This window comes from Gadus chalcogrammus, chromosome 19 (assembly GCF_026213295.1).
Source record: "Gadus chalcogrammus isolate NIFS_2021 chromosome 19, NIFS_Gcha_1.0, whole genome shotgun sequence".
Taxonomy (NCBI): domain Eukaryota; kingdom Metazoa; phylum Chordata; class Actinopteri; order Gadiformes; family Gadidae; genus Gadus; species Gadus chalcogrammus.
The window spans coordinates 12965983-12993021 of NC_079430.1; the positions used below are offsets into that span (position 1 = coordinate 12965983).

Here is a 27039-nt window from a genome sequence, read left to right on the forward strand (position 1 = left end):
AGCTTTTCCACAAATACTTTCGTTTCTGCGATGCTTGAAGCCCAACATCTTTTTTTTTTTTTAAATTATTATTAACTAGAGTTGTTTCCCTTGAAACTTCGACCCATACTACTTTCTAGGTGTTTGTAAGTAAGAAGGTCTGTATAATACAATAAAAGGACACTCAAAAGTGTATTTGACTGTCTACAAAAGCGCTCTATAGGCATAGAATCATAAGAAGTTCACCCACGACCACATAGTTAGTAGAGGCATGTATTGCAGTTACTTTAGAATAAAGTTAATTCCAATCCTTGGAGGCTAATTAAAGAGAACGATACGGAGACATCATTTTTCTTTTAGGTAGACCTACGGCATCGATGAGTATAGTACGACGACACTAGGCTATATAACACCTAATTTAGGCGCGTTCACTCTCATGGTGATATCGAGACGGCTCGCCAGTGATGATGTTCACTCTTAACAGTTAATGTGCAGTTCATGTGCACAATATATGTCACTTGGGAAACAGCCGGATGGGAATTTAAAAGTTCTTCACAGCAGAGGTTTCAAGTTTGCTTGCCTTTATTTGAAGCCACCAACTATACTTTTGCTTTTATTTGTGAGAAGCACATACAGTATTGCCACTGCATGGAAGGCAACACTTGACCTTATCTAGAGCTGGTTTACCAGAACACAACGTTTAAAACTGAGCAAAGTCATGCCAACAGACGTTAGTACGTCAATCAATAGTAAAGTATGTGATATGATGGTTGATTATTTAATATTCAGTAAACGTTCATGTTCCGCCATGTTCATGCTCGTCACTGGTAAGCCATAGGCTACGTCACCAACTGGGGAACTCTGTCACATCGCTGGAAATTATGGAGAAAACATTTTCGAGACGGCAAAAGTTCGCGTGAACGCCTCCTCATGAGGCTGTTATGATTCTACTTCCGTTCGGCAACTCGGGCCAAATTTTGATTACAGAGTTGCCCAGTTGGTTACGTATGGTTTACTAGTGACGCGCAGGAATGGGCGGAACATGAACGTTTTAGTTAATATAAAATAATCAACCATCATATAAAATCCTTTACTATTGATTGACGTTGTTAACTTCTGTTGGCATCGACTTTGCTCAGTTTTAAACGTTGTGTAGGCCTACTTGTAAACCAGCTCTAGATAAGGGGAAGTGTTGCCTTCCATGCAGTGGCAATACTGTACCTATGTGCTTCTCATAAATAAAAGCAAAAGGATAGTAGGTGATAGGCATCAAGGAAATAAAGGCATGCAAACTTGAAACTGATCCTACTAAGTTGTTTAGTTCTGACTGGTATTTATCGGATAGAAAAACCCTGCTGTGAATAACTTTTAGATTCCCAACCGGCTGTGTCCCATGTGCACATGAACGGTCACTGTCGGGAACATGGGTAAGCGTGAGCGTCATCACTGGCAAACCATCTCGTTATCACCAGGAGGAGGACGAAAGGCCACGACGTACAGATGACGAGACATCTCTGACGTCACACACGTTCCTTCATCGGCCCTCCAGGGCCGCTGAGACTAGGGGCCATCCAGGACCCCTGAGATTGGTCCTCCGGGGCCCCTGAGACTGGAGGCCCTCCGGAGACCCTGAGACTGGGGGTCCAGAGCCCCTGAGACTGGGGGCCATCCAGGGACCCTGAGACTGGTCCCTGCAGGGGGCCCTAATACTGTCATCCCAGGACCCCAGAGACATGCCCCCCCCCTCCCCCCACAGGGCCCCTGATACTGGCCCTCCAGGGGACCCAAGTACTGCCCCCCCTGGAGTCCAGAGACTTGGGGCACCCAAGGGCCCCTGATACCGGCCCTCAAGGACCGCTGAAACTTTATCCAGTTTACCCCCTAACAGAAGGACACCAGACGAGGCCTTGCCTGGTCTCCTGTTGGGGTATAAACTTGATAAAGTAACGCAGCTCAGCTCTCAGGAGGCCTCGCCCATCACAAAGGACAGGGTGTGGTTTCCCTCTCCAGAACACAGCCTGGAAACGTGACAGAAAAAGAGACACCAGGTTCAACGAACTCCTCCTCCCACCTCCACCTCCGTGAATTAATGTAATGACTCCTTCTACTACTTTAGTGTTGCGACACGGCGTCAACACACACCCGCGCGCACACGCACACACACACACACCGGGCGGGCGTCCCGCAGGACAACGCGTTGGCAGTTTCAAACATGGTCCCCCGACTCATTTATTATTAATTTATTAATTACTCAATAAGGAGCACTGCGGTGTGACGTCACGATGTACGCCTCCTCATCTGTTCCACGTTGAGGTTAAGTTTCTTCACTTCTTGACTGTCGTCTCAAGCAGTAGCCTACAACGCGATCTGTTACACATGCGTGAGATGGACGGACAGGTTTGGTTTCGAAGAATGGCTAAATGGACACGAGGACTGCAGCTGTAGATCAGCATTCTTACGAGGATGGGGTGATGATGTCAATCAAAGTTAACGACACAGATTCTTCTAACGCCAGGGTCTATTTGCATAAAATGACCAAGACAAAGGTGGCCTGAGACAAATGCCCAGTTCCGAGTTATGAAGCCTGTCGGTTTGAACTGCGCCCTCTAGCGGACGCCTGTTCAAAGTCCACAGTCCACTCTGTATGCTGAATGCAGCTTGAACCGAGCAACCAAGATCATCAGGGACACCTCACATCCGAGCCATGATCTCTTCCAACTTCTGCCCTCTGGAAGACGCTATGGATCTATGAAGACTGGAACGACACGCTTCAACAACAGCTTATACCCTTCAGCAATTAGTCTCCTGAACTCCTGAAGATTTGCAACTCCGCTATTGATCCGGACTGAGCTACAAAAAATACCACCAACTTTGTTGTGTTCCAATTCAAGTTTATATTATATTATATTCTGATCAAAGGGCATGACGGTACACACCACGTTTTACTTTTGGTTGCGGGTTGTACGCTACGAGGCGGTGTAAACCGGTTCAACAGCGCCCCGTGTTGCAGACCACAGGATGGCGGTGTAACCTTCTTTAATTGGCCAATGGGTGTAACCTGGTTCAACAGCCCCCGTGTGGCCGAACACGGAAGTACGGAATCGAACATCAGTGAATTGACAACTGGCTCATTCATGGCAACTTGGTAAAGAGGGTGTAAAAGCAAATTTAATTAGCTATTTTTGTTGCAACGATATCTATTATAATCAACTTTTTCAACTGACTGCCCTAAATACACTTTTAAATGATCATATTTTAGTGTATCTTCAATAAGCAGTTAAATCCCAGAGTCAGAGTGCATTAATCGGGCACATTTAATTAGCAACAGCAGCGACATAAGTGAATACTCAATGATTCATCACGCTGTTGTGTCAATATTTTCTTTTATTTTGACAGCTTTTCAGAATACCATACAAGTAAACCTTTGTTTTCTGTTGAAAAAAGTGTATATATCCATAGTGTTGCATTTTCATAAAAAATAGTTGTTCAGCTCTAGTCTTCGTCGAGTCGTTTGTTTTGAGGATATAATCAAACATGTTTTGTTCTAGTATGCTATTCCTTCAACACTTTATCTACACCTCTTTTTATTGGTTTTGTTCACAGTTCAGGTGTGAAAAAGCAGTGTTGTGCAAAGACCAAGTTTGAATCCCCCACCCCCACCAAAATCAACCAAATCCCAACGGAAATGCTTCCTTCTCGTGTGTTTTGTTTACAGACACTCAGAACTTTCCGTCTCTATCTGCAGAAAACGTCAAAGACAGGCCGACGTAAGAACCGAACAGAAAGGTAGCAGGAAGGATTCGCCCTTCAATGGTTTCCCCTGTCTTCCCCCAAACCACAGCAACAGTCTCCGCTTGAACACTTCAAGAGAACACGTTCTGTTCTTCTCGACTGAAGGTACTGAAGGAACGGGAATACGACAGAAAAAAAAACTCCAAACCGATGAATCATAGGGTACAGCCAACCAGACGATCTGAAAACACGCTCTATACTCAACGAAAATCTCATACAAAAATACACACATTTGTATTCGCCCCAGAACTTGGATTTCTTTCGACACTTTCACTCATTTATTTTTATTCTATTTTAGTTTAGGGTGATTCTGTTCTTGTTTGCGTCCATCACCCATAGTTGGATTATGCCTAATGGTGTGCTGATATTGGAATATGTACATCAATATCTTTTTTTTCCATGTTATGAACCGTTATAATGTGTTTGTGTCTCTGTAAGCTGAGGACATAATCAAGGGGCCAGTGGCTTCAATATAATTCAACAGACTTTTTTTTCAGACAGGACTCAAACAGAACGCCAATTAACCCCCAGACGAACCCTGTATAAATAAATATACCTGTAATATCTCTGGTGGTCGGAATTTGCATAAGTCATCCGGTGAAGTAAATTATATTTAATTGGTCAATGATTAAATATTCATAACCAATCCCAGCGCCTCCGAGTCAATAGTCAATATCATGTAAATTCTTATTTTTGTTACAAATTGTTTAGCAGCCTTTTTTTTTAAAAACACTCCAGTCGTTTAAAGTGTAACCAAACTAAAAAACGAAGTCAATTAAAGGCCATGGTCCTATTTTCAAAGTTTGATTGCAATTTTTTTTTGAAAATCACTTTATTTTCCTTAATAAGGAGCTTTTTTCATAGGGCAAACCAAAACTATCAAGGTGAATATTGTTGTTGGCTCGAATGTACTACAGAAATATTAGTGCTTCTGTAAATAAGCAACAAGCATTGCACACACGCACGCTACTTTATTAGCTTATAAAGATATTCCCGTTAGAATTCGCGACTTGTATCCTAAACATAACTTTTATGTTCCGAACATTTCAGCGGATGTGCAGCATCAATATGGTGTCACACAGGAGTCTTAAAGGGCTAACATGTTGCGTCTTTAGGTCAAAACGAGTGCGTTTGGTTACACTTTAAGTGGTGGCTAGTTTGCCTTCTCTAAGGCACTCGCCCCGTAGCAGAACGCCCTCTGGATCATCCGATCACAACCCAGCTAGCGTTCCTGCCTCATGGTTCACCTTATACATATATATATATATATATATGTCTCACAGCTTCACGATGATTTGATCTTTATTTACACAATAATCCTCCCATAAACGTACTCTTCCAGGTGTAACTTTCCTCCATCTTTGAGCCTCTGATCGGCAGCGTTCAAAGGTCCACCATTGCTGCTCCGCCTCTCATCTCCAGACAGCCTCCCTCATGGCAGGGAAACGTCTCACCCCTATTAACTCTCCTTTCATAAAATAGACTCCATTGTGTTGATATATATATATATATATTTCTATATATATTTATGTATATATATATTTATTTTATTTTATTTATAAAACCGTCCTTGTGTCCGACAGGTGCTGTGTCGCTGGTCTTTGTCTTTGTTTGCATGTTTTTGTCTCTCAGTTCCAGCGCTGTCCAGATAAACAGGGGGACTGAGGTCAAAGGTCAGCTCCTAGGTCGGAGGTCAGCTCAACGACCCCCAACGAGTCCTCAAAGTTTTGTTTAAAATGATTCCCCTCGTGACACACAAACACAACAGAAACACGGACGCCCAAACACACTTCTAGTCTCTTTTTTCACTTTTTCTTTTTTCCAAAAGTAGTTTTTTTTTTTTCTTTTTTTAAGGTGGTTGGTGTAAAATATTTCTCAAAATAATTTAGAGTTCATCTTCATAAATAAAAAAATAGGCTCCATGACCCCCCCTCCCCCCACATGTCCCCCCCCCCCATCCTCTCTCAGTCACGTTTTGCACCAAGAGGAGGAGAGGGGCTGGTGGGGGGGGGAGGCAGGGAGGAGGGGATAATGGGGGGGGAGGGGGGGGATGTAAGTACCGCCCTAGATCCAGGTCTGCTGCCCCCCCGGACCCTCGCCCGGCAGGGGGTCAGGGGTCAGGGGTTAACTGCTCAGGGGGGGCGGGCCCGACCGCAGCGCCCCGGGGAGCTTGTCCGAGCCAGGGATCTTCCAGAGGCCGGGGGACACGGCCGCCTTCCTGACGGACCCTCCACCTCCTCCACCTCCTCCACCTCCTCCTCCACGCCCGGCGCCCCTGCCCCTGGGCGCCCTCTCCTTCTCCGGGCCCCCCTGGGACCGGGCCGGGGCCGCGGGCGCGTGGGGCCTCGCGTCCTCCCGCTCCGACGGCGCCCCGCACCCGTTGCGGGCGCCGTAGTCCGCGCCGTTGGCAGAGAGGAAGTGGGGGGGCTCTCTGGCCTCGCCGTCCTCCCCTGACCTCCCCCCGCCCCGGGGGGCAGGCCGCGGCCCCGGCTCCGCCCTGCCCCTGTTCCCACTACCCCCTCCTCCTCCTCCTCCACCTCCTCCACCTCCTCCTCCTCCAAGGCCTCTGCTCCACTTGCGGGGGGCCCTGCCCCCCTCCTTCTTGCTCCTGCTCCGGCAGGAGGAGGCGGCCCCCCCCCTGGGGGCGGGGTCAGGCTGCTTGGACCTCCTCCCCGCTCGCACCTCCCCCTCCTCCTCCTCCTCCACCTGGGCGCTGGGCCCGGATGAGGGGGCCCGGGGGGGCTGAGGGGGCGGGGCCGGGCGGGGCTGGGGGGATGACGTGGGCGGGGCCTCGGCCGGGACTACTTCCTGCAGGCCTGGGGAGGGGTGAGCATCCCATGGGGGGGCAGTGTCTGGAGGAGCACACACACACGCAGGCACACACATTAACAAGCCACACACACACACACATTAACAAGCACACACACACACACATTAACAAGCACACACACACATTAACAAGCACACACACACGCAGGCATGCACACAAACACACGCACACACACACACACACACATTAACAAGCAGACACACACACACACACACACATATATATACAAGCACACAGACACACACAAGTACAAACACCCAGATGTGCAACCACACACACACACACACACACACAAATAAAATAGTTAAAAACATTATAAAACAGTGTCGAAACCAGATCAACCAAAACACACACACACACACACACACACACACAAGCCACTACAGCTACACAAACACGACACGTCTAATTGCAGTAAAAGCACAGCAACCCATCACAGCGACCACCGCTAAGCTACCGGCTACGCTACCGGCTACGCTACCGGCTAAGCTACCGGCTACGCTACCGGCTACGCTACTGGCTACGCTACTGGCTACGCTACTGGCTACTCTCAAAGGACAGAAGGCGAACGCACCCAATCTGCACCGAGGCGAGCTCCCGCCCCGCGCGTCCCAGCGCGACCTCATGGCTCTGCCTCCGCTCCCCCCCGTCGAGGGCCTCATGCTGAACCGGGAGGGGGGCCGAGGCGAGGCAGAGGCTCCGTGAGACGGACCACGACGCGGTTCAGACGCGCCTGCTGGAGCGAACGACGCAGGAACCACTCGAGGTGGAGCCTCGCTCTCCCTTCTCCCGCTCTGTCCCCCCCCTCTCTCCCACTCCCACTCTCTCCCTGTCTCCCTCTCTCTCTCCCCTTCCATCACGCTCCCTCTGGGCTCTTCATGTTTACTCTCTCCCTCTCCCTCTCTCTCTCTCTCCCCCCCTCTCTCTCCCTCTCCCTCTCTCTCTCTCCCCCCCCTCTCTCTCTCTCTCGCCCCCTCTCTCTCCCCCCCCCTCTCTCTCTCTCCCCTCTCTCTCCCCCCCCCCCCCTCTTCAATACCAATGAAGGTTCCTTCATACGCACAAAATCATAGATGCACACAGTGAACCATGCACATGCACACACCACGCCGACTGCATGACAAACAATCGGCTTCTCATTGCCACTCAAGCCTTTGTTCCTATAAGGGACAAAGGAAAAACTAGCCCCTTAAGAGCTAGCCTTTTAGAGATAGCTGCCGGCTAGCTGTGGGCTAACGGAGCCGTTTCACAGAGCCGTCGTCGTAGGACAGCTGAGGTGTCCCTCATAACACTGATTATGGGTCTGCTTCTTTTGTGCACCAGGCTGGCGTTACATGTTAAAAGGGACAGGAGGGTCTTCATGACGACGGCTCAGTGAAAGGGTTTATTTATATATATATATTTTTTAAATATTTTATTTATTATATTCTGGATGGAGATTAACAGCTGGCTGCTCACACTAACCCTCTCCTATTCTGACCATCCTGAGGCCCCCAGTACGCCTGTGCAACTCAGCCTGACAGTCCCTCTCCAGAAACAGGTATCACTAAAGGCATTTGAGAGTTAAATACGTTCTCCCACAATGCCGCGGGGCGCGGGGAGCGCCGAGTCACGAGGGGGAACCTCTGTCACGACTCGTTGCATCCGCAACCCCCCCCCCCCCCCCTGGCTGAGTCCCCCCCCCCCCCCCCCCCTCTAGACTGTAGTGAACAGGTTCCTGGGAGGATTCTAGATTCTAGGTTCTAGGTTCTAGGCCATAGGGTCAGGAATCTGCTGACTGTCTCTCCTGGAGGTATTTCTGTGCGCGCCCCAGATAATGGTGGACGGGTGGCTTCAGATTCAGGCCATCGCAGCGGAACTCCCTCTGGTCATGAAGTATGAATCAAAGTCTTCCTCCCCTCGGCCTGCTGTCCTGTCCTGTCCTGACCAGACGTCCACCGTGACCACGTCCGACACACAAGACACACCAAACCACACGGAACTCGGCCAACCACAGCAAGCCACCAACACCACACCAAGGCAAGTGGTAGAGAAGAAAACATTCTGGTGGTCACAAACCGTGTCTTTAGAGCGGCCCATTAGGAAGAAATAGGGGGGGCCATGCTTGTCACTTTTCATGCACATGGAGAGACTGGAAGATACCATTCCTATAGAAGGGGAAGTAACAACCTAGACCAAATTATTAGGGTTAGACTGTTGGAAATGAAAAGAGGTTACACTACAGTTAGTCAAGAAGAGAAGAGATTAACGAACAAGTGCATCCAAAGAGAAATTAGATATTACAGTGAATACATTAAGGTCTGACAGAAAACAATGACAGATGCTTAAGAGAGAGATCTGAGGGAGAAACCAATCAGCTCAAACCGCAGGGGGCAGCGCAGGACGTTACTCCTGCTTATCGGTCGAAACTGGCGCTGGATGAGGTCAACCGGCACCGATTTCAGCCAGTAGGAAACTGCGGCTGCAGTAAGCGTGTCTCACCAGCGGGGGCGCTGTCCCTGCGGTCTGAGCTGTGTGTGTTGCCCCTCAGCCTCAGCTGTTAATCGAGGATGGAGCTGTATTAATAGGGTGTGCTGTGGAGCGCAGTAGGAGCCGTGGTGGAGGAGGGGGGGGGGGGGAGGGTGTGTTGGTACGCACCATACTCTGGGACCTGTCCCGTCCCCCTCTTCAGCAGGAGGCGCACGCGCCGCCCCCCCGACTTGATGAGCTCGATGGCTCGGGCGTGGGTCATGTCCCGGGTCGTCTCCCCGTTGATCTCGATGATCTGGTCGCCCACCTGACGGCCGACAGGGGGGGGACAAGAGGAGACGCTGCTTCATCAGTCACAGACGCTCGTTTGGTGATCATCGGTAGGGATGGCCTCGCCGCGATCTGATTGGTGCCTCGGGTAAAGGTAAAGGTGAAGGTGAGGCAGGAAGTGAGGTAGGACTTTCTCTAAACCTGCGACGCCCCTTTCTACTAAAACAACAGGGTACTGTATGGGGAGTACTACGTTCTTTCGCCAGCTAGCGATTGGGCCAAGATGGCCGCAAGGTGAACAGCTAAAATGACAGCCAGACAGCCAGGTGGATAGACAGACAGACTGACGGACACACACAAACACAGACAGACAGACAGACAGACAGACAGACAGACAGACAGACAGACAGACAGACAGACAGACAGACAGACAGACAGACAGACAGACAGACAGACAGACAGACAGACAGACAGACAGACAACCAGGTGGATAGACAGACAGACTGACGGACACACACAAACACAGACAGACAGACAGACAGACAGACAGACAGACAGACAGACAGACAGACAGACAGACAGACAGACAGACAGACAGACAACCAGGTGGATAGACAGACAGACTGACGGACACACACAAACACAGACAGACAGACAGACAGACAGACAGACAGACAGACAGACAGACAGACAGACAGACAGACAACCATATAGATAGACAGACAAACAGACAGATAAGACATACACACAGAACGACATACAGAGACGTTCACAGACAATGGAGTGATTGATACAATCTGTCCACAGACACACCAGACGTCAAAATGCAATAAAACTGCAACACAACAACACAGAAGGAGCATCAAAGCGACGGCCGAACCCATTCCTGAGCAGACGCCCCACCGGGACGGCAGAGTCGGAATAAACTTCGGAAGTAGACGAGCAAATTATGCAAAGCGCCCGCCGGCCGACTAAACGGACAGGCCAATTATCTCCTGGCAGGTACGCACAACACATAATGAGAGATTAATAAGCCCGCCTCTTTCTGGAGGACGCCATTAATAAGGGATCAATATGGAGACGTCTGTCTGCTGAGCGTCTGTCTGCTGCTCGCTTCGACGGGCGCTTCACATTAACTCGGGGTTGCAATTTGTCGTTTTGAGGGAATCACATCAGACAGGGGGGCCTCTCTCTCCCCCTCTCTCTCTCCCCCCTTTCTCTCCCCCTCTCTCTCCGACGTGTGTCCCCCCCCCAGTCCAAACGTCGGTGGATACCAAGCTGCCTGCCTCCCCTTCTTCTGCTTCACCCCACGACTTTAATGGAATGATCCATATGTTGTTTACGCCGTGTTTACAGGCTGAGCAAGACACATCACCCTAACTGCTCCTGACGAGCTGGCTGTCGCCTTGCATGGTGGCTCCCCCGTCGGTGTGTGAATGGGTGCATGTTACACAGTATTGTAGAGCGTTTTGACTGGTCACTGGTTATAAAAGCGCAAAATGCAGAATCATTCAAGCCTTGTTTTCTTCAGGCTGTGTTATCTAGCCAACCTGCCTGTTAACTAGCCGTGTCTAGTTCCCCTTTGTTAACATTTGGCCTGGTCACCAGAAAGTAGTGTGTATGAGTCTGTTTGGCGAGAACGCAGGAATCTATGGCCCAATGTAAATATCTCCCCGCTTTGGTGTCAGCAAAAATGTGAAGGGAAGGGGGAGACACTGGGACCCCTCCCCGGAAGACAATAGAAGGTGAAACCGTTGATGTAAGGAGAGCAGTCCTCTGGGGAGGGGTGAAACTGGTGAAGACTGTGAAACTGTGTTTGGGGCTCACTCTGCTTGAGAGGAGGCCGGTGTAGGCATAAAAATAATCGATTCTTCGATGCATCGCGATTCTCTCTAGAACGATTCCGTCTCCATGCAGATCAATTAATACAAATAATAATAAAAAAAATAAATAAAATTGTTCGCCTGCTGCAAACATTCTGTTCGCCAGAGAGCGATCATTTTAGTAATTTTAAAATTATTTAGTGCATTGGCCAATCTGATTTGTCTTGACACGATTGCGATTCATCCTACGCATAGCATGCACGCAAACTCAGACACAAGAACTCCTTCTAATTCAAGAGCAGCTTTTTCTTTAATGACATAGAAAATAAATATGTGAAAGAAAATAAAACTGAAACCTAATTTTTACATACTTCCATATTGTGTTGTAATGCAAGCTGCGTTGATTATTACATTGTTCATAGAAAGACATATTTGTGACAAAAGCTTTCTCTCTAATAAAATATGAGATAAGTTAATTCATCTGTTGATGTCTTTAATGATGATCACAAAAGTAGGAAGTGATTAGCACACTCTGAGTAGCAAACTCAGAGCTATATATATATTTTTGAAAATCCCGCATGGAAATGTACATAAAAATTGTTGCATCGAGATGCATCGATAATCCCTTTAGAATCGACTCGTTGACCTCATAATCGGAATCGAATCGTGAGGTGCCAAGAGATTCCCACCCCTAATGCATACATTAAATAGGTTAATTTCCTTCAACTTTTTTTGTATTTAGAGGTCTCATCTCCCCACCCCCCATCCCCGGGTCACCTTGGGTGGGGGGGTGACCTCTAGGTAAGGGGCCGTCGAGGGGAGACAGAACTCGCCAAACCAATTACTCTGAAACACGGGCCCGGTTGAAGTGGGCCGGGGGGAGTCTCTCTCTCTCTCTCTCTCTCTCTCTCTCTCTCTCTCTCTCTCTCTCTCTCTCTCTCTCTCTCTCTCTCTCTCTCTCTCTCTCTCTCTCTCTCTCTCTCTCTCTCTCTCTCTCTCTCTCTCTCTCTCTCTCTCTCTCTCTCTCTCTCTCTCTCTCTCTCTCTCTCTCTCTCTCTCTCTCTCTCTCTCTCCGCTGTTCAGGCGTCATCACGGCGGGGGCCGAGATGGGAAGGAGGAGGTGGGGGAGGAGATGGGGTTGGGGCTTATTAATGCTCCCCTCCTGACAGCAGAGGAGTGCCCTCTCCATCTTCCTGCTTTATTAGCCAGGAGGAGGGGAGGGGGGGGGGGGGGGGGAGCGGGGCGTGAAGTGGAGATGGAGGTCAACCAGTCAGGTGACACCAGCCGGCTCTTTCACTATCTCAGGTCTCTTTTAATATCGCAGACTTAGTTTGAGAAGTTTTGGTTCCTGATAACTCAATTCCTTCTTCCTGTTCTGAACTAGAAGAGGCTAACGGCAAACAGCCGTCCGTATGGAAACCAATTCAGTCTGACTAGCGGCGAAAAAATACATCCTGAATACGAGTTCTGTATTGGATGGTTGTGCGTGAAATGAAACAACAAGGCTACAAGCAGCACACCTACAAAGGCATTCCCTCAGAACATCGCACAACGCCTGCCTCCGTGTATGGCAGATCTCTACATGATGTTCTGATCTGTGGCGTGAGGTCTGACTGAAGCGCCAGGCCGGCCCAAAACTCAGAGCTCGGAACACGAGAGAACGTCTCTGACTGAAGACCCACGCCAACCCAGAACGCAGAACCCGGGAGAACGGCTCTGACTGAAGACCCACGCCAACCCAGAACGCAGAACCGGGAGAACGGCTCTGACTGAAGACCCACGCCAACCCAGAACGCAGAACCGGGAGAACGGCTCTGACTGAAGACCCACGCCAACCCAGAACGCAGAACCGGGAGAACGGCTCTGACTGAAGACCCACGCCAACCCAGAACGCAGAACGGCTCTGACTGAAGACCCACGCCAACCCAGAACGCAGAACCGGGAGAACGGCTCTGACTGAAGACCCACGCCAACCCAGAACGCAGAACCCGGGAGAACTCTTTACTTCCCAGTAAAGCTCAGCCAAACACCTCCCATCACGGAGGTTAGAGGGATTTATTTTCTGTTCAAGCAATGCAGAATGAGGCTGAAAAGAAGCGGAATTTCCTGGTCCAATAAGTACACTCCGGTCTTACTGGGAGTGGAATGGCTTTCTCTGCCAACGGGTTATGGGCTCATAAATAAGACGGAGGCAGAGAGGAGAGAGGAGAGAGGGTCTATAACTCCCCACTCTGATCCAACTCGTTTTGGAGACACTTCGACTACGTTATGAAACATACGCCCATAAAGCGAGCCGGGAGTCCTGATTGGAGGGGGTGAGGGAGGGGGGTAGAGGAAGCAGCTTTAAGGGTTTTCCCCCCATTACCTACGACAGGTTGATTGCAGATAAGGAACGCGTGAGGTGCTATCTAGTGGGAGGTGTTCAGACCTCAGGAGGAAGACAATTAAAGTCCTGAGAGATGGTGAAAGATAAGCTTATCAGCTGGAATAGAGCTGAGAGCTAAAGTGGAGTAGGTGTAGAGAGACAAAGGACATTAAGACTAAACTCCTCAACACAACCTCATTCTTATGTGCTTAATTGTTTGGCTTTGTTTTGTCATTTTATAATCTCTCTCTCTCTCTCAGTCAAAGTCCTTCCCAGGCTTTTGGGTCAACCTCAGTAACAGACTCCACACCTTTACGGTCCTCTAACGCAGAACTTCAAGACCGGACCAAAAACCAAGGAGTCCAGTTTCAGACCATGGCGGGTCCCCCCCTCCCCCCCCCCCCCCCCCCCTCCCCGTACGCACCATGGACAGGAAGTGACCTCAGCGGCGTACGTACCCTCATCCTGCCGTTGCGGATGGCGGGCCCCTCCTCTGCGAGCCGCAGGACGAACAGGTCCATCTTGTACTCGCGGCCGCCGCGGATGCTGAAGCCGAAGCCTTTGGCGCTCTTCTCCAGCTCCACCGTGAAGTAGTCGAAGTGGGGGGGCGGCTGGGGACACTGGGGCCAATCAGGAGACAGGGGACACAGCACAGCCGCCAATCAGGAGACAGGGGACACAGCACAGCGGCCAATCAGGAGACAGGGGACACAGCACAGCGGCAAATCAGGAGACAGGGGACACAGCACAGTGGCCAATCAGGAGACAGGGGACACCCAACCCTGGTACCCTACCCTGGTACCTTACCCCATTACCATACCCTGGTATCCTCCCATGGTACCCTACCTGGTACCCTACCCTGGTACCTCAACCTGGTACCCTACCTGGTACCCTACCCTGGTACCCTACCCGGTACCCTACCTGGTACCCTACCCTGGTACCTCAACCTGGTACCCTACCTGGTACCCTACCTGGTACCGTCCCCTGGTACCTCAACCTGGTACCCTACCTGGTACCCTACCTGGTACCCTACCCTGGTACCCTACCTGGTACCGTCCCCTGGTACCCTACCTGGTACCCTACCTGGTACCGTCCCCTGGTACCCTACCTGGTACCCTACCTGGTACCCTACCTGGTACCGTCCCCTGGTACCCTACCTGGTACCCTACCTGGTAACCTACCTGGTACCGTCCCCTGGTACCCTACCCTGGTACCCTACCTGGTACCCTACCCTGGTACCCTCCCCTGTCACTGTCTCCAAACCCCAGGGCTCCTCACCTGCACGGCGGGCATGCGGTACTCTGGGATGGCGAACTGTCGCGCGGCGTCGGCGGTGGGGAAGTGTCTGTAGTCCATGAGCGGGGGGTGTCTGTAGTCCAGCGTGGGGGGCTGCCGGTAGTCCAGGACCGGGGGCTGGCGGTAGTCCAGGACGGGGGGCTGCCTGTAGTCAACGGGGGGCTGGCGGTAGTCCAGGACGGGGGGCTGGCGGTAGTCAACGGGGGGCTGGCGGTAGTCCGTGTACGGGGGCTGCCGAATGTCCGGCTTCACGTCCTGCCGCGCCTTCACCTCGGACCTGTAACTGAGGAACCAATCAGATCGCAGCGAGACGTGACCGGACGTGACAGACGGATGGCGCTCAGGAGGGGGGGGGGGGGGTGGCTTTCGGAGACAGGTTGGAGTGACGGACCTCGGATTGACCCTGGGAAAGCTACATTAAAAGGTTTGGAGTCACATTAAATGTTAATCTTTTACTCCAGGAATAACTTGGCTGTGGAGAGGGAAGGTAAAAAATAACGAAAATGGGGGAGAGAAGGAGGGAGAGAGAGAATCTGTGCAACCTCTCATGTGGATGTTGGTGAAATATTTAAAATACCTGGAAGCAGAAGCAATATCGGTGAATAATTCAGGGGTCCATAAGAGGTAAGTGATGTTGTACGACAAACTGGGAATGTGTGTCGGTGGGTGAGGGTGTATGAGTGTGTGTCTGTGGTTGTAGGTGGTTGAGGGTGTGTGTGTAGGTGAGTGAGTGTGAGTGTGTGTGTGTGTGTGTGTGTCGACGGGGGGACGAGGGTGCGACAGAAGAGAGACGGAAAGCTAAATGGAGGGTACAGCCGGAAGCTAACATGGACGTGTGGGAGCAGGAGAGGAAAAGAGAACACACACACACACACACACACACACACACACACACACACACACACACACACACACACACACACACACACACACACACACACACACACACACACACACACACACACACACACACACACACACACCTGTTCTCGTGGCCGTAGTTCACGGGGGGCGGGGCCGGCGGTGCGCTGGCGGGGCTGTGGTGGGCCAGGGGGCTGGGCTGGCGGGCCAGGGGCCGGGCCGAGGGCCCCTCCGGCCCCCCGGGGCTGCAGGACTGGGCCGAGCCCGGGCCGGGCGTGGAGGCGGCGGGCGCGGCCGGGGGCGCGGCCTGGGGGCTGTTCTGCTGGGTCGGGGTACTCTGGGGGTCCCCGCTGGGGGCCGGTGGGGGGGGAGCGGGGTCTGGGAGGGTGAGAGGTCCAAGGGGGAGCAGGGTTGATTTATGTCTTTTATTTATGAGACACACAAACGGACACACACACACACACACACACACACACACACACACACACACACACACACACACACACACACACACACACACACACACACACACACACACACACACACACACACACACACACACACACACACACACACTTATAAAGACACACACGGGTTAGGTTGTTTTAGTTCCAGCCAAAAATTGTGTGTGTGTAAAATTGTGTGTGTGTAAAAGTGTGTGTGTGTGTGTGTGTCTCCCTGAAGACACCTTTATGGTGACGATGCCACTAATTCTAAGTTGGGCAGAATCTGAACATCTTTAAGACCCGCCTTTTCAAAGTAGATGCTCTTAGCACTTATTAAACTTTTTATCTTCTACCCTTTTATGAGCTAACTTTATCCTCTTCTTTTATTTACCTTCTTTTATGAATGTATTGTTGTGTGATTGAAACAATTTTCATCCCTAAAGCACTTTGTGTGATTTGCTTGATAAGAGCTGTCCAAGTAGAGTAATATCCCATCTATCTATCTATTCATCAATCTATACATCACCTGTCTCTATCTATCACCCATTTCCACCACCAGGACCGGACCGGCTGCCCTTAGTCAGCGCTTATGGGTATTTAGAAAAGACTACAGCAGAAAGTCAGGCCGTCTCAGTAATAAAACAACTCACTCACTCTCTCTCTCTCTCTCTCTCTCTCTCTCTCTCTCTCTCTCTCTCTCTCTCTCTCTCTCTCTCTCTCTCTCTCTCTCTCTCTCTCTCTCTCTCTCTCTCTCTCTCCCCTCATGTACACTCTAATCCCCGACCAATGGGGTGCCGCGTGCCCTGGAGCCCCGCCCTCACCTTCCTGGGGGATGATGGTGAGCGTGACGCTGAGCCCGGCGTCCTTGATGAGCTTGACGATGTCGGCGTGGGGCATGTCCACGATGGAGCGGGCGTTAACCGCCAGGATGCGGTCGCCCACCTTCAGCAGGCAGCAGCGGTCCGCCGGGCTGCCCTCGATGATGCGGCCGATCTTATGGGGTACGCCTGGGGGTGGGGGGGGGGGCTTGTTAGACACACGGGTCAGGAACCCTGACACTAACTCTAACCACTGGTCAGGAACCCTAACCCTAACCACTGGTCAGGAACCCTAACCAATGATCAGGAACCCTAACCCTAACCACTGGTCAGGAACCCTAACCCTAACCACTGATCAGGAACCTTAACCCTAACCACTGATCAGGAACCTTAACCACAGGTCAAGAACCCTAACCACTGGTCAGGAACCCTAACCACTGGTCAGGAACCCTAACCCTAACCACTGATCAGGAACCCTAACCACTGGTCAGGAACCCTAACCCTAACCACTGATCAGGAACCTTAACCCTAACCACTGATCAGGAACCCTAACCACAGGTCAAGAACCCTAACCACTGGTCAGGAACCCTAACCACTGGTCAGGAACCCTAACTCTAACCACTGGTCAGGAACCCTAACTCTAACCACTGGTCAGGAACCCTAACCCTAACCACTGGTCAGGAACCCTAACCACTGATCAGGAACCCTAACCACTGATCAGGAACCCTAACCCTAACCACTGGTCAGGAACCCTAACCACTGATCAGGAACCCTAACCACGGGTAAGGACTCATGTGGATCCTTAGACCTACGCTGCAGTTTACATCGTGAAGACATCTGAGCTACAATGCAACGCCACAACACACTCACCAGGTGATCCATACAGTTACACTTTCTCCATGAATTGGATCGGTAACGTTAACATAAGCAGAGTGAACATCAGCTCAGTGCAGTTATTACAGAAATAGACTCAATAACTACCATAGAGTCTGAACCAGCCGACTTTCTCTGCGTAAAATAAGATCTCAGAAGGCTGTGGATCAAAGCGTCTACGAACCGACTCGCTCCTGAATGGTAAAGAGAAACTGTGGAGAAACCTCCCCAACAGATTGGAAGTCGACACCAAATAATGAGTTCTCCACTCTCCGGCACTCGGTTTCTCTCACTCTCTTATGTAGGCAGGACATTTTATTCCACTCTTTGTTTCCATGCACAGGGGAGGGAGTCTGACTGGCAGCCAGTGGGACGAGGCCACACATGACTGGGATGGAGGGAGGAGAGCCATCAGCCTGAGAGCAGGTGTTACATCTTTTATTATTCCCCTTCTTGACCTTCACCGCCAGCTGGACTGACACCAGCTACCAGAGTAGAGCTAGGCCCCTTAACTTATCTTAACTCTAGGGCTAGGTACCTAATCTTATATCTAGAGCTAGGTCCCTTATCGTCAATGTAGAGCGTGGTACCTGCACTTATCTTTAATCTATAGTACTGTATCTGCACCTAACCCTATCTTAACTATATAGCTAGGTACTAGCTTCCTACGGGTTCCTAAGAGTTCTTAAGGGGTCTGATTGGTTCCTACGGCTTCTTAAGAGTTCTGAGGGGGTCTGAAGGTTCTGAAGGGGTCTGGAGGGTTCTTACGGGTTCTGAAGGTTCAGATGGCTCTGAAGGGGTCCGAAAGGCTCTGAAGGAGTCTGACGGGTTCTTATGGGTTCTGAAGGGTTCTGATGGGTTCTTACGGGTTCCTAAGAGGTCTGAAGGTTCTGAAGGGGTCTGAAGGGGTCTGAAGGCTCTGGAGATTTTGGAGGGGTCTGGAGGGTTTTGAAGCGTCTGGGTTGAGGAAGAGGAGGAGGAGGAACTCACTGACGGCGGCGGGCGCCTCGGGGCGGTTCAGCGAGCTGATGATCACGAAGCCGAAGCCCTCGCTCTCCTTGCGGTTGATGACCACGTCACTGGGCAGCGTGTTGGCCAGCCCGGCCTCCTCCGAGGGGCCGGAGCCGGGCCCCGGGGCCGCGGGGGCGGGGGCGGCACCGAGGTTGTTGGTGAAGCTGAAGTCCCCGGGGCCGCTGGGCGGGGAGCTGTGCAGCGTGGAGGCCGAGGTGGGGCTGCGGCCCGCGCTGTCGGCACCGGACTCGCCTGCAGGGGGCAGTAGAGAGCTGAGCACTGGGAGACACACGCAGTGGAGCAGCGGCTCTGGAGAACAAGTAGGAATTATTCATTATGCATGTAGCATCTCAAAGCCTTTTACACAGCGAGTGTCACCGAGATCACATCACCCCTGTCCTTCACACACTCCCCTGGCTCCCAGTTAAATTTGGGATTCATTTCAGAATGCAACTCACCGTCTATATATAACCTGGTCCCTCCCCTTCCTCTCTGACCTCCTCCTCCACCACAGTTCTACCCGCTGCCTCAGGTCTATGGACACAACCACACTCCAACCCCCAGGACCAAGCTTCGGACCCAGGGAGACAGGGCCTTCTCGGGTGCCGCACTCTCCCTCTGGAACTCCGTCCCCAGCCATGCCCCGAGAGGCTAACACACAACACACTCCGTCCATTTAAACAGGCTCTCAAATCCCACCTTTTAAGATTGCGTTCCCCACATAACCTCCTTCCCTTCCGCCTTTTAACTATTCCTAGTTTTAACAGCCAATTTTGTTTTTTAACTACCCATTATATTTTATCCTATTCCATCTTTTATGTTTTTATTTTTGCATTAGATCTTTTTACTTATATACTATCTTGTTAAATTTGTTTATTTTATTTTCACTCTGTAAAGCGTCTGTGAGTGTAAAATAAGTCTAAAATTATTATTACTATTATTATTATAGTGGACTGGGTCTGGTTTTGGGGCCATGTTGGGTGCTTTGTCCCGGACACCCTTAATAGCACCCTACTCTTGCGCCGAGTGTCATGGGGTCTTGAGTGACGGCAGGGCATCAGTACCTGGGTCAACGTCCCACCTGAAGACGGACCACCTGAAACCCCCGGCCCCTGCAGCGTGTGATGAGGCTCAGTGAGGCCGCTCAGAGCCCGCTGCACGACACTAACAACTCAACGACTGGCTGATGCTCCGCGCCGACGTCTGAAAGGCGTGGGCGGTTAGTACATTGCGAAGGTCGTGCAAATCAATTTGTAATACTGTAAGTTGCGGGGGCAGCTGGGGGCGGGGCCAGAACCCCCCTGGGGAGCATGTGGGATGCGATGTGGAATGCCTGAAGGTCTCGGCGTGCTTCTGCGTGGCTGACCCGATCCTAGGCGCGTGTTGCCGACCGTTCCCTGGCTCTGGTACCATTCGGCTGGCCGCGCCAAGGACGCAGACGCACGCTGTGTCGCTCACTGTGGAGTGCGTGTGGGTGATACCTGGGCCTCACCTGGCCCCGACTCGAGTAGGACGGTTTTGGGCTGGTGAGGCTGCACACCTGTTGCACATTGAGTCACCAGGCACATGTTAAACCCGCCGTCTTCACACAAACTCTGGGAGATCTCCTGCATGGCAGCATGGCGCACCGGGCCATGGATCATTATTAATCAACTCAATGTAAAATAGACAGATACAGAGAGCGAAACAGAAGGAGTAGGGAGATTGGTAGGAAGTGTGTGTGTGTGTGTCTGTGTGTGTGTGTGTATGCGTGTGCATGCGTGACTGCAGGGAGGTAATGACATTCTGAGGAGAGATACAAGGGCAAAAGTGTGTGTGGGGAGTGTGATCAATGAATGTGTGTGTGTGTGTGTGTGTGTGTGTGTGTGTGTGTGTGTGTGTGTGAGAGTATGTGTGTGTGTTATAAGTGGTGCCTGCGCCAAGCGAGGAAGCTTTAGTCTAATTACTCATAGAGATTAGTGCATCTCTGTCTCCCAATAGAAATTCTCATCTGAGGAAACAGTGAAGGACACAGTGGCACCGGGCAGAGACAAAGACGACCGCGAGGGAACCAACATCAGGCAACACCAGTCAAGGAGCTGGGCTAGTCATTTTAGCTTCCAGAACAAGTAAAAAAAGAGCATTTCAAGTACAAACCTTAATATCATAATATGTTTAAAAGGATTAGTCGCTGTTATTAATTTCCCGTTAGCCGAGGGCTCTCCTGTGTCCTCTTGTTTTAACAGAAGGGTTTTGTGTCCTTCGTTTTGGGTCGATTTTGGATCGACCCCCCCCCCCCTCCCTCCCCCCCCCAGAGGACCCCCTAGAGCACAACATAAAAAACGAATGAACAAACATTGAGAACCAGAACTAAACCCGTCAGGTCCGTTCAGAACCGAGGAGCGAGGCTGAGCAGGCAATGGGCTCTTTAGAAAACCAAAGGGACCCCCATACCTGTTCTCACCCCCGCACACACCGACACCCCCACACAGACAGACAGACAGGCAGACAGACAGACAGGCAGGCTCGCTCGCTCGAACGTACGAACGCACACACACCCACGCATGCACGCACACACACACACACACGCATGCTCGCTGAGCGGGGGTCTCACCGGAGTTTCCCTGCAGCCGGCGCCGCACCACCAGGCTGACCTGGCCGTTACGCGCGGCGGCGTGCATCAGGTCGATGACGTAGCGGTGGGGCTTGCCCACCACGGGGATGCCGTCCACCAGAAGGAGCTCGTCGCCCGGCCGCAGCCGCCCGTCCCGGTCCGCCGGGCTGCTCTCGATGATGGCGCCGATCAGGATCTGCTGGGGGGAGGGGGGCCGTTAGCACGTTAGCGTTAGCCTAGCGTTAGCCTTAGTGTGAGCGCTGGATCAGTAGTGGGGGGGGTAGAACACGCAGTGAGTTGTGTGTACGTGTGTCGTTAGTCTGCGTTTCGGACGTGTGTGTGTGGGTGTGTATGTGTGAGTGTGAGTGTGAGTGTGAGTGAGTGTGAGTGTGAGTGTGTGTGTGTGTGTGTGTGTGTGTGTGTGTGTGTGTGTGTGTTAGAATGTGTTTTGTTGTTACGTTGTGCACACACACACAGGGAAACGAAGAAGACCAATGATAAACAGCCAACCGTCACTCTCTCAGAGGGATCAGAGGTTAGGTGCGTGTCTTAAATGGGTGTGTGTTTGTGTGTCAGGTGTCAGGTCTGCGTTGGCTGAGTGTGTATGTGTGTGTCAGCTGTGTGTGTGTGTGTGTGTGTTAGCTGTGTGTATGTGAGATGTGGGTGTGTGTGTGCGTGCATGTTAGCTGTGTGTATGTGAGATGCGTGTGCGTGTGTGTGTGTGTGTTTGTATGCGTGTGTGTTTATGCGGGTTAAAGGAACGGAGATGACAGGGTTCCAGGCCCTCGCCATACGAGCCTTCTCACGTGTGGCGGGACTCACGGGCTGGCCCGCCTCATCCCCTCCCAGCACCCGGAACCCAAAGCCTGACGCCTCCCTGCGGAGCAGCACCTCCATGTCCTGGTAATCCACTGCTGGGGCACGCACACGCACACACACACACACACACACACACACACAGTCACTCAGTCTGCCTGTAGGCGCACGACGCATGTCACAGCGACATACAACGCAACACACAATGCCTGTATCTCCACACAACACAATATACACCACACAACACAACACACACACAGCAGGCATGTAAGCCCCCAGGGTAGCTAACACATCTAGAATCATGTCTTAAAGTCTATAACGTGCATAATGTGTGTAACGTAGTACCAAGAAACATAATGTGCAGCTCAATATCTCAGTTGCTTCACATCCATCTCCACTATGTCTCTCCTACTTAGTTTATGTGTATGTGTATATGTATATGTGTATATAACTGTCCTGTACTTTTACTAATAAAGAAAACGTAAATTGTTGTACATATATGGTATGTGTGTGTAAGGTTTAAACCAGAGATACTGTTTGGTCCATGCAGTACATGCTTGGAGCCGCGTTGAATCAGAGTTTATTTATTCCATATTGAACGTGGTTTTAGAAACAGGTTCGGTCTCGTTTACCTGAGGAGTCCAGAGTGAAGCTGGTCCGAGGCGGTCTGGGCTCTACACACAAACAAAAGAAACACAAATCAATACAAACAACAACAACACCATTCATTATAAAAACACGAAGACGCTATGAAGACGTATAAAGTGTTGGTTTCCTCCTGTTGGTTCAGTGGAACCCGGAACAGAGAACCCTATGAAGAGAACCTGTTTCAGCTGGAATCACTGTAGACCCCAACCATCGTCCTTCACAGAGAGACCCCCCCCCACACCACACACAAACACACACACACACACGGGCCCTTATCTGCAACCTTATCTGAGATTGGACGATGCCAATCTCTGCTGTCGATCAGAGGGGAACAATAACGATAGAAAGGAACCGGAAACAACTCTGTGACAGAGGGCTTCAATCAGACCGCTCTGATCCCCCCTCCACAGGGGCACTGGTTCACAGCCCCCCGGGGGCGACGGAACGGTGAAACCATCCACACACACTTGCACACAGACACAATAACACAGACACACACACTAACAGTGACACACACACAAACACAGACACACAAACAAATAGAGACACACACACTAACACAGAGACACACACAAACAGAGACACACACACGCACACCAAGGAATCATTAAGCGTAGATGTCATCACACCAACCATAATCACTGTGCTGGACATTTTAATTTCCTATTAACCATCACATTCTATTATATTATTAACAAACAAAGAAAATCAAACGTTTTAATCTGGATCGTTCATCATCATCATTGTGATGGACCCCGTCTCCTCCGGTAATCTCAGTCGTGGACAAATATTTCTGTGCGGCAATTGCAGGAAAGAGTCAATAATGAGTCCATTTTCCCCCGGCTTCAGAACGGACATGGATCTGATAGATTTATGGAGATCCCGACTGGTTGATAAGGACGTAGGATCAGACAGAGAAGCGATCCGTCCTCGGCACATCTCTGAAGGCTGCGTCGACAATAGACCTCCTGATGCTACATTTACATATTTTTATCTTTGCTCTTTTTCCTCCATGTTGCGGTCGCCTGGCAACCAGTCAGATAAGCATCATCCGAGAGGCCGCAGATAAAGAAGTGAAATGGAGAAATACTGCAGCTTCCATGGGGTGTAGAACTTCTCCCCCTGCTCAGAACAGGACCTGGTGTAGACCTGGTTATAACGAGACCTTGTGTAAACCTGGTGTAGACCTGATGTAGTAGACCTGCTCCCCCTGCTCAGAACGAGACCTGATGAGGTCCACAACATGGCCGCTGGCCACGGCCTCCTTTTCCTTTGTTTTCTCAGTTAATCATTCAATCCCATCTCAGACACGCCTCTGCCCTCTGGCCCTCTTCAACTTCGTCCCTGATAGAGCCTCACACCGCTGTCAATCACAGAGGGACTCTTAGAACTAAACCCCTTCCAGAAACCCATCAGGGTTCTGGACCAAAGACCTGACATCATGATTCAATCTTCATAATTTTGCCGTTGAAATCGAGTTCTTCTTCACCAGGCGCACATGAAGACCACCTTCAGGTTGAGATGTGTTGGTGAAGAACGTGTTCTGGCGGACTGTTCAGCGCCCATGTCTCGGTCAATCTCCGACCAGCACACTGTGCGTCACAAAGCCTATCTTGTTATATTTAAAGTGTTCGTTTCACCCCCCCCCCCTCCCTCCTGGTGGGGGCTGGCAGCAGAACAACATCCCGGCACCCAGACTTGAGCCAAGCACAGGGTGTGTGTGTGTGTGTATATCAGTCTATGTATGTGTGTGTGTCGGTATCGGTATGTGTGTGTGTCGATGTGTATATATGTGTGAGTGTGTGTGTCGTGGTTGTGTGTGTGTTGGTGTGTGTGTGTTTGTTTCGGTGTGTGTGTGTGATTTGGTGTGTGTGTGTGGATGTGTGTCGGTTTGTGCGTGTGTGTGCATGTCGGTTTGTATTTGTGTGTGTGCCGGTGTGTGCGTGCATGTGTGTGTGTGTCGGGGAGTGCGTGTACGTGTGTCAGAGTGTTATAGTGTGTGTCTGTGTGTGTATGTCGGTGAGTGTGTGCACGTGTGTCAGAGTGTTATAGTGTGTGTCTGTGTGTGTGTGTGGGTATGTCGGTGAGTGCGTGTACGCTAGTGAGTGTGTGTGTGTGTGTGTGTGGGTAGCCCTGTTGGGAGGACTCGTTGAACCCGGTCAGAATACATTACATTCATGACACAGGGCAGAGTGGCTCCCAGCGCCAGAGACCACCACTCTGTGAGATCAATGAGGCACCCTGGGAGTTGTAGTTATTTATTGGCCGCCCTGAGGGTTGTGCTTATGTTTGTCTGAAGCAGGTTTATTAGATACCGGGGGAGTTGTAGACGTTTCTGTTGGAGCAGGTCTGTTATATAACCTCAGAGTGGCAGAATGGATCCGTTAGTATTTGTGCGTTTGTTCGTCTGTGTGTGTATATGTATGTGTGTGTTTGTGTATATGTATGTATGCATCAGAAATGTGTCAAATTGATCCTCTACAGCACTCCACCTTCATCTCCATCATTCTCTCAATCTGTGTATAGGCGATCCCCAGTATCAGTGAGCCCCAGTATCACTAATCCCCAGTACCGTTGAGCCCCAGTATCAATAATCCCCAGTATCAGTGAGCCCAATAGGGGTTAATCAGTGGACACCAGGGCTTAAACAGTGCAGTACTTACGCCTACTGTCATAGAGTGCCCTGGGCGACTCATAAATGTCATAGGGCTCGGTCTGGGCGGGCGGGGGGCCCTCGGGGGCCCGGTGCGGGGCTCTGAGCTGGGCCTGGAGGCTCTGGAGGTGGAGGCTCTGGTGGAGGTAGGGGGGGAAGGGGGGGGTCAGAGCCGGGCTGGCCTGGCCCTGCTGCAGCTCCCACTGGTCCAGCATCTGTGAAGCACAGCTGTCAGCCTGGCCCCCCGGGGTCTTTGTACCTTCACCCCTGACCTTTGACCTTTCAACTCGGCACGCGGCCCGGCGTCCAGAACACCGTCAGCAGCGGAAGCAGGCGCAGGTTTGATGCCACGTTGAAGGGTGGTGTGGGAGTTAAAAAGCGTAGCGGTTAAGACGGGAGCGAGCCGGACTGTTAGTATAAGTCGCAGTAGGACTAGTAACGGTACTAGGACTAGTAGTAGTAGCGGTAGTAGCAGCAGCAGTAGCAGAAGCAGCCATTTTAGAGTTGAAGACAACATAGCAGACAAAAGGCTAAGTATTGTAGAGGTCTGAGGTTTTGTCTTGGCTAAGAGTATCCAGCAAGATGGCGTCAGCTTTACCCTAACCCCAGCCCCTGGCCGCTAGCCACTAGCTTAGCAGCGGGCGCTAGCCTCCGTTCTCCGTGTAAAACAAGCTCTGCCATGAAGCGCTCAGATCGCTGTTTGCGCTCATTTGAAGCAGCATCTGTTTGCGTTTTGGTGCGGCGCTTGTGTGTCTTTGTTGTGCCACGCAGATGGCGTGTGCATTCTACACACACTGTGCCGTGATCCAGGATGAGTCAGGAAGACGGATAGTGTCTTTAGTGAACAGACCTGCCGCCTGGCCGACGGCGAAGATGACACTCAAAACACGATATTCAAATCCCACATTTTTACCGTTTCCAAATCCGTGGCGGTGAATCATTCCGATCACTCTGAGCTCTGCCGTATGTTCCGAGCGGCGCCGCCGTGTGTGTGTCACGACGCACATACTGCTACGGCGAGCTAATTTGCGAAAAAAGGTCACCTCCCAACACGCGCCAAGTGCCTCGCATCCTCTCTGCCCGTCGAGTCGAGTGAGAGACGGGCCGTAACCGACGGCAACCCAACATTTGGAACGACTCAATGTGTCAGATAGCTTGGCCTCCCCACTGGTTACAATGAGCGACACGAGACGGGAGAGAGATGAGTGAGAAAGAGAGAGGGAGAGAAATGGAGACGGATAGAGAAGGAGAGAGAGGGAGAGTTGTGTGAGAGAGGGAGAGGAAGAGAGAGAAATGGAGACAGATAGAGAGGGAGATAGGGAGTGAGGGAGACAGAGAGAGAGAGAAAGAGACGTAAACTGATCAAGAGGGAGATAGAGAGAGAGTGAGGGAGACAGATTGATAGAGGGATAGATGAGCACGATGGAGGATATGGGAGAGAGAGAGAGAGAGAGAGAGAGAGAGAGAGAGAGAGAGAGAGAGAGAGAGAGAGAGAGAGA

General features: G+C 51.1%; 1 protein-coding gene across 1 annotated transcript in view; it reads right to left on the bottom strand.

The window, feature by feature from the left end:
- Nucleotides 1–5848: 5848 nt before the first annotated feature.
- Nucleotides 5849–27039, bottom strand: part of magi2a (membrane associated guanylate kinase, WW and PDZ domain containing 2a) — a 149770-nt gene continuing 128579 nt past the window's right edge. Inside the window, exons 11-23 of the mRNA XM_056579012.1 lie at nucleotides 25551–25826; nucleotides 22872–22913; nucleotides 22222–22337; nucleotides 21424–21619; nucleotides 18810–19082; nucleotides 16950–17135; nucleotides 15805–16060; nucleotides 14804–15104; nucleotides 13984–14145; nucleotides 9236–9374; nucleotides 6551–6623; nucleotides 6318–6484; nucleotides 5849–6221 (exon numbers count right to left, since the gene is read on the bottom strand). Of these exons, the coding sequence (XP_056434987.1) occupies nucleotides 5896–6221; nucleotides 6318–6484; nucleotides 6551–6623; nucleotides 9236–9374; nucleotides 13984–14145; nucleotides 14804–15104; nucleotides 15805–16060; nucleotides 16950–17135; nucleotides 18810–19082; nucleotides 21424–21619; nucleotides 22222–22337; nucleotides 22872–22913; nucleotides 25551–25826 (2513 nt within the window). The 3' untranslated portion in view covers nucleotides 5849–5895. The remainder of the gene's footprint in view (nucleotides 6222–6317; nucleotides 6485–6550; nucleotides 6624–9235; nucleotides 9375–13983; nucleotides 14146–14803; nucleotides 15105–15804; nucleotides 16061–16949; nucleotides 17136–18809; nucleotides 19083–21423; nucleotides 21620–22221; nucleotides 22338–22871; nucleotides 22914–25550; nucleotides 25827–27039) is intronic.